Source organism: Myotis brandtii, unplaced genomic scaffold (genome assembly GCF_000412655.1).
Source record: "Myotis brandtii unplaced genomic scaffold, ASM41265v1 scaffold668, whole genome shotgun sequence".
In the NCBI taxonomy this organism is placed as follows: Eukaryota; Metazoa; Chordata; class Mammalia; order Chiroptera; family Vespertilionidae; genus Myotis; species Myotis brandtii.
In genome coordinates this window covers 957,371-964,849 of record NW_005370597.1, presented here as the reverse complement: position 1 = coordinate 964,849, position 7,479 = coordinate 957,371, and the positions used below count along the sequence as shown (strand labels likewise).

General features: G+C 43.5%; 2 protein-coding genes across 4 annotated transcripts in view; both read right to left on the bottom strand.

Moving 5' to 3' along the window:
- REEP2 (receptor accessory protein 2) overlaps positions 1 to 192 on the bottom strand; it is a 6,452-nt gene extending 6,260 nt beyond the window's left edge. For both annotated transcript variants that reach the window (XM_014529132.1, XM_014529134.1), the window contains exon 1: positions 29 to 192. In XM_014529132.1, coding sequence (XP_014384618.1) covers positions 29 to 177 — 149 coding nt within the window. In that variant the 5' untranslated portion in view covers positions 178 to 192. The remainder of the gene's footprint in view (positions 1 to 28) is intronic.
- A 1,912-nt stretch (positions 193 to 2,104) lies between these two features.
- KDM3B (lysine (K)-specific demethylase 3B) overlaps positions 2,105 to 7,479 on the bottom strand; it is a 44,848-nt gene continuing 39,473 nt past the window's right edge. For both annotated transcript variants that reach the window (XM_014529110.1, XM_014529111.1), the window contains 4 exons: positions 6,557 to 6,696; positions 6,124 to 6,300; positions 5,343 to 5,477; positions 2,105 to 3,520 (listed from right to left, as the gene is read on the bottom strand). In XM_014529110.1, the coding sequence (XP_014384596.1) occupies positions 3,440 to 3,520; positions 5,343 to 5,477; positions 6,124 to 6,300; positions 6,557 to 6,696 (533 nt within the window). In that variant the 3' untranslated portion in view covers positions 2,105 to 3,439. The remainder of the gene's footprint in view (positions 3,521 to 5,342; positions 5,478 to 6,123; positions 6,301 to 6,556; positions 6,697 to 7,479) is intronic.

The window sequence follows — 7,479 nt, the reverse complement described above, 5'->3', positions numbered from 1 at the left end:
TAAAGGGGAGGCCGCGCGCCCCCCGCACCTGCTGTCCCGGGCATGCGCCTTTGACCTCAGAGCCTGGCCTTCCCCTCTGCTCTCGCCTTCTTGGGTGCCAAGCCTGGTGGAGGTCCTCCGAGGCCTTCGCGGTGGGTCCCTCCTGAGAGCCCAGCCCGCCCCCTGCCCTGCCCACATCGTGCCTCAGGCTCAAACATCCCACGAGGAGTAACAGCCATGGCTTTGAGTGCTTATTGTGCCAGGCCCTGTGCTAAGAGCTTCGCATGCATTATTTCAGTGAATCCTCACGCCCATCCTCTAAGGCAGAGGTTATAATTATCCTCATTTCAAAGATAAAGAAATGGGAAGCTTATGGAGGTTCAATAATTTGCCAAGTGTCACAAAACCACTAAGTCATGCGCTTGAGATACGAACCCAGGCTACTTCTCCCAACTGATGACTTGCAAACCCTCCTCCTCCTCCCCCTCCTCCTCCTCTGTCCCAGGCCCTGTAAAGACATCTACCCAAGAACTCCTGAAGTCTAAGGTATAGCTGCACCTGTCCACCCCCCAATCTGACCTGCTTTTTTAGCATTGTCGGTTCCTAAGCTTTGCAGGGGAGCCCTGTGCTCTCAAGGTGAATTCTCTGGGGGAGGGGAGTCAGACCTTCTTGGAAGGCCTGGGGTCTAGGTAGGAGGTGGATCCCGGAGCTCCATCCAGTTTCACTTCCATCAGCAAGCACTGGCAGCTGTGTATGCCCTAATTCTGGACTTTTATATCCAGAATGTAGGCTAGCCCTAGCCCGCCTTCTGACTTTCACCAAAGCAACAAAGCGCCAACCTGCACAACTCCCCTTCTCCCCGCTGCTTTCCTTTCCCGGCCCATTTCAGAGCTTCTGCATTCATCTACCCTTGATGTGGAGGTGAAATCGGGGTGATCAGAGCATCAACCCGTGCCTGTCCAGGCTCAAAGGATATGCTCAGGGCTCTGTATTTGTTATGGCCCTATTCAAACTCGTTATCTTTGAACCACACAGCGATCTATTTCCACCCTGATAATTGTATTTCCAGGCTTAAACACTTTGGAAGTCGTTTTCCAACAGGCTTGAGAAGTGGCCTCTAATGACCCCTCTTGCTATTCTTTACAACTTCCTCTTTAAAAGGCCTTTTCTAATTAGAGACTAGTCTGTCCTAACTCTTCAAGCCGTTTTCACTGCTGCTTGATAAAAACAAATCCCTTTTGGGTCTTCTCCCGCCAACTCCCAGATGGATCTAGAGCAGCCGTGGGCAAACTACGGCCCGCTTGAAATGAATAAAACTAAAAAAAAAAAAAGACTGTACCCTTTTATGTAATGATATTTACTTTGAATTTATATTAGTTCACACAAACACTCCATCCATGCTTTTGTTCCGGCCCTCCGGTCCAGTTTAAGAACCCATTGTGGCCCTCGAGTCAAAAAGTTTGCCCACACCTGATCTAGAGCCACGTTTCCTATGTGGGCAGCCCGGCTTCCTGCTCTGAAGACCCCTCCCCTTCCCACTGATTGCCCAGAACCTTATCAGGTGGTCCCCATGAGCCTTCACTCCCCCCGCCCCCCACAAACTTCCCCAGGAAGGTAGGACCCCACCTTCCCCACTCCATTCCTCTAAATATAAATTACCCCTCCTCCCATCCTCTAACTGATGTGGCTCCCTTCCCTTCACCCTAAGCCCTCAAACCACAATGACCTGGCACTTCCCTCTCCCAATCAGGAACAAATTCCGAAGCAAAGGATAATAATTGGATGTAGTAATGTAATGAAGATCTGAAAACAAATCATCCTCCACTTCCAACCCCACCCTCCACCTGGCCTTGCTTTTTCTTTTTTTTTGGTATTTTTTATTGATTTCAGAGAGGAAGGGAGAGGGAGAGATAGAAACATCAATGATGAAAGAATCACAGATCAGCTGCCACCTGCATGCCCCCTACTGGGGATTGAGCCCGAAAACTCAAGCATGTGTCCTGACTGGGAGTCAAACCGTGACCTCCTGGTTCATAGGTTGATGCCCAACCACTGAGCCACACCAGCCGGGCTGGTCTTGGTTTTAGAATGGCTGGCACAAGAAGAATTTAGTCCACTCCAAATCGATTTGTTAGATTTTTAATAAGAACATGGAAATCCCAATCAGCCCTTCAACAAAATTAAAATACAGAAAGTGAAATTAAAGGTATTCTACAGTAAATGACTTTTATTTAAAAAAAAAACCAAACAAAAAAACTGTGAACATATAAACAAGCCTTCAGGGCACTACAGTACAGCCAGAAAGAAGATACATTTTCCAATGTACCCATGGGCCAATGAATTCCATTATTTTCAAATAAATTCTTAATAAAACTCCACTGAGTTTTGCTGAAAATATTTCTGGACAAAAAACCCAAAAAACAAAAAGCCTCATGTAGGAAAATCACTTTCCCTCGAATTTGGAACTGTTATGAGGAGTCCGTCCCAAGGGAGCGCTGGTAACAGATGGAAATGGTTCCTGGAGTCACCAGTGTGTGTATGTGTGGAACATACCACAGCTCAGACAGGACAATGTTCTCAGATGGCTGTTCCCTCAAGATAGGACTGAGATGGGAGGGGGAGAAACAAAAAGAATCCTAAAACGCCAATTCTTTTAAATTCTGCTTTGGCTGATTTTGTGCTATAATGGGCAGTTGATTTCTAAAAATCATATTTCTTCAAAGTGTTTTATCGAAAGGAAGACTAAATGTAATGTGCCTTTCCTCATAATCCAGGAAAAACTGTGGTATTTCAAAAATTCTAAAAATATCTACTTTCATGAAATAGTAACTATTTCACTACAAACCTATTTTTCACTAAATACACACGTTTCCTAATCCTGGAGCCTCCTGGGAAAAGCAGTGGGTCCTCCCTGGGTCCTGCAAGACTCCAGTGTTCACGGGAGAGATTGTGGGGAATGGCTTCACCCTGTCTCCTGGGATGGGCTGTGTCAGAGGTCACGTGCAGAGACACTGTCAGGCTTCCACCAGGCATGTTTAAGCAATTAGCCCCTACGTGTAACAGTTATGTGATTCCCCATACCTCCAAACATTCCCAATTAACTAGGCACGAGAGAAAAAAAAAAGAAAGGTGTGCCCACATTCCTGGTTTCCACAAATCCCAGATCATAAGACTTCAGGAAAGCCCAGCGATGTTCAGGCAATTCAGAGTCCCAAAAGACCACAGGATGGGAATGTGGCACCCTCGGCTTGGAGTCTGAAACTGTGTGTGAACAGTGCGACTTTCCTGTGTCAACAACCTTCAGTGTTGAGGCAGCGTAGAAAAGAGTGGCTGGAGAGTTTGTAATACTGACCACACTGGCTCCAAGTGAAGCACCTCTGCTCCAGCAGAGAACCCTGCCGTTCCCTGTGTGTGTGAGTGAAAGACCTGCTTCACAGGGGAGTTTGGAATTTCTCCACGCCTAAGACCTTGCCAGTTTGGATTCATGAGCCTTGAGGGTGCCAACAGCATCTTTCACTGCATGATAGATGATGTTCTTCACCTGGAGAGAGCAAACAGCAGTCAGAGCATGGCAGCCCATGTTGTCTTCTGCAAATGAAAACGTGTGCTCTAGGTTGCCTATAAGCCCACTGGTTAGTGAGGAAGCCCCTCAACCAGGACTGGGTGCTTCCCATACCCATCCTAAAGTCACATGGGACATAAGGTCTATATTCAAAAAGGAATGATGAAATCATATGAAAGGCTACATAATCACCACCATCTATATGCTTGCTATGTGCTGGGCACGACTGCTAAGTTCTTTATGTGGACTTTCATTTAATTCTTACTATAATCCCATGAGGTACATTTTATTGTTATCTCCCATTTACAGACGAGAAACTGAAGAAATCAAGGTTCCATGGTTAAGAACCTCGCCTAAGGTCCTGTAGTGAATAAGAATGCACTCAAACAAAGTGGGCAGGTAGGATTATTGGGTATTTTTTCCTTTTGTGCTTATATGTATTTTCTAATTTGTCTAAAATGAGGTAAGAAGAAAGAGTAAGAGTTACTGAAATAAAGTGAATAACCTAAAGATAGTTTTAAACCAAGATGGTGATTATTCTGAGGAAGGCAAGTGGTGAGATGGAATGGAGACTTCAACCATGTTTATGTTGTATATATGTATGCATATATATGTTTTATTTCTTAAGCTGTGTGATGGGCACACAAGCCCCCTTGTGCTACTCCCTACTAAATTTTTTGTATTAATTCAACAAATATTTACTGAGTACCTACTATACAACTAATATTGTGCTAGGGAAAAGCAGTGAGTAAAATGGTAAAAATCCCTGCCTTCATAGAGTTTAAATAGCTTACATTCTAGTAGGGATAGAAACCAACAGATAAAATACAATATTAGGTGGTAAAAAAAAATACCACAGAAAATATAAAGCAGAGGATGGGAAGTGTTGGAGGTAACCTGGTAGAAGTTGAAACCTAATGAAGGTGGGGTCTGAAGTATGTATGCCTGAATATTTGCACTATGTCTATAATGTCAATGTTATCTATTTATCAATATGATTATACTTTGTATAAGAACTTGAGGGTTGAAATGGTTTATAATTTTGAAAAAGGAACAGGGTGACTGGAAATACCAACAACCAAGAAAAATCTCCAACTTCACTGGTCACTGACCAAAGAAGAAGCACCTGAGCCTCAGGCTGATGGAGGAAAACGAGCCACAAGTGAGAGGCTGGAGTGTGTACTCAGACTGCTGAAGCTCTGCTCAGGCAATCTTGCTTCTTTCTTCTTATGTGCTACTAAAGCACCCAAATGTATTAACAATGAAATTCTGCCCTTAAAGTTCTAATCCACTTTAGGTGCAGAGGAAAACCGAATCTGATTGTCTGGCTTAGATCTACAAGGGGAGAACAGTCCCCACTCCTTTTAGGGCCATGGACTGCAGTCATTAGCAGAGCTCTAAGGAACTGAGTCTGCACAGAAATTTGCTCTGAGAAGCCACTCCAGAGAAATATCCCTTCTCAGAAACATTCTCAGAACAAACTCTCACAGTGCTTTTCTCACCTGACTGGGGAAGTCAGTCTAGTCGCAGTTAACACGGAAACATTCTATATCCCAGGGGCGGAGAAATAGAAGACTGTTACACTGAAAATGATTAGGTTAAAACATGAGTATTCTCTAAAACCAAATCTGAAGAGGACTGATTAAATACTTCCTTGGGGGAGGACTCCATACCCCCAGACATAGTTCCCTTTATCATCTCTCCACAGTTTTACCTCCCAGAGAATATCCTCAGAAAACAGAATGTGCCTCCTGTGTATGTAATCGAGTAAGAGATGAGAAGTGAAGGAGGAGCTATTTACCTGCAGTTTATCCTCATGATTTGTATGAGTGTTAGAGAGATGCCGGAATTCCTGCGTTAGGCGGAAACAGTGCTTTACGTGTTCTGGAGATACAAAATCTTCTGCTACTTTTATGCAACTGTATAGATTGTGCACCTGGGAGGGGAAAAGTACAGAAGGAAAATATCAGGCATTAGAAATTTAGTAACACATGCAAAATTATATAGTTAAAAAAAACTTTAGAAATACTTATAATAATTTCATTTTTATAAAGAACACTTGTGGAAAAACTGCAAGTATAAATTTATAAATAAAACATTAGTATATGCATAAAAAAAGTATCTAGAAAAATATATACCAAACTATTAAGAGTAGGCTACCTCGGAGGAAGGCAGGATCAAAAAGGGGTATGGGAGCCCGACTAGCATGGCTCAGTGGTTGAGCGTCTACCTATGGAACTAGGAGGTCACGGTTCAATTCCGAGTCAGGGCACAGGCCCAGTGGGGACATGCAGGAGGCAGCCAATCAATGATTCTTTCTCATCATTGCCGTTTCTATCTCTTTCTCCCCCTCTGAAATCAATAAAGCTGAGACTTGCACTTTTTCTTTAATAGTCTCCATTGTTTAAAAAATTCTAAATGAGCATTTAAAATTACATAGAAGAAAATTAAAAACCAAACATAAGTTGTAGTTTAAGAGCAATCTATCTAATCCAGCCATTTATATTTATTGTCAGATTAGTAAGAAAGAAATAAGGAAGCTCATGGGACTGTGAGGCCCAACTCCCGAAAATGGAACCCACCTGGTGTGGGGCTCCAGCAGGTATGAAGACGGCATCTCCCAGGAACTGAACAATGGCCCAGCCTTGCACGCCATACTCTTCATAGAGTCGCTTACGGAGAGTCTGGTCCAGGTACCAACTTTGGTCATGAATTGGGTCATGATCAGGGGGATTCTCTTGGCCTTGCTCTTCTCCAACCTGAAGCCATGACCAAAACACAAAGACGGAAAAAATCAATAAATTATGAACAGCGTAAATCCAACTTGTTGCAGCAGTGTCCTTCGTGGGCCAAAGCTTTATTCTAAACAACATCCTCTAGGTGTAGATTCAGGCCTTTGGGGCATTTTGACAAGAGGTACAGGTCTGTAATTCCAGGGGCCCCACATGAAAAACCCTAGGCAGGCTGTCTCTGCATCCCCCGATCTTTAATCTGTGAATTGGGCGCCCACCTCACCTTTCGGAGCAGCTCCCGGATCTTTTCTGCATCCTTGGCTGCATAGATGTGCCACAAAGCACCGGGCTTCTCCTTTCCATCGTGAATCCTCTGCTTTGTCACCTCATCAGCATCTCCCTCGTCAATTGTCTTGAGTACTTCTGAAAAGAGCAAAATGCCACTTTTCAATGTAACCAGCCATTTTAGTACCTCTGAGTGAAACAAAATGTCTAATTCAAACAAGTTTAGTCTCCACTATTCTTATGTCTCTGGAATAATACAAGGTAGAATCAAAGAATCAAAAGTCATATAGGTCTAAGCTTCCTAAACACAGGAGGAGCAATCTTAATCTTTCTTACTTCACAGAGACTCAGCAATTTTTGGAGGCATAGCTTTCCTTTAAAACATTTCTTTTAAAAAAATATTTTTATTGATTTTAGAGAGGAAAGGAGGGGGAGAGAGAGATAGAAACATCAATGATGAGAGAGAATCATCGATTGGTTGCCTACTGCATGCTTCCTACTGGGGATTGAGCCCACAATCTGAGCATGTGCCCTTGACTGTAATTGAACCTGGGACCCTTTAGTCCGCAGGCCGATGCTCTATCCACTGAGCCAAACCGGCTAGGGCCCTTTAAAACATACCCCTGTTCAAACTGTGTAATCATATCTCATGTTGAAACTGCAGGTTAGTTCCTGCTGCAAGTAGATGAACTCTGTACTTTCTCAAGACCTCTTTTAAATGCTATGGATTCTATGGGTTTAACGTCATGAAGCATAAAGCTTCTCTGGCAAGTTAAGAGGGCTGGCTTCTAATGCTTATATATTACAACCTCTCAAAGGACAACACAGTGGAAGGATCTGTAGATGTGCAGCATCAAAAGCAAATCTATGGCAGGACATATACCAAAGTAATGATACTGACTATCCCTGAACCTTGAGATT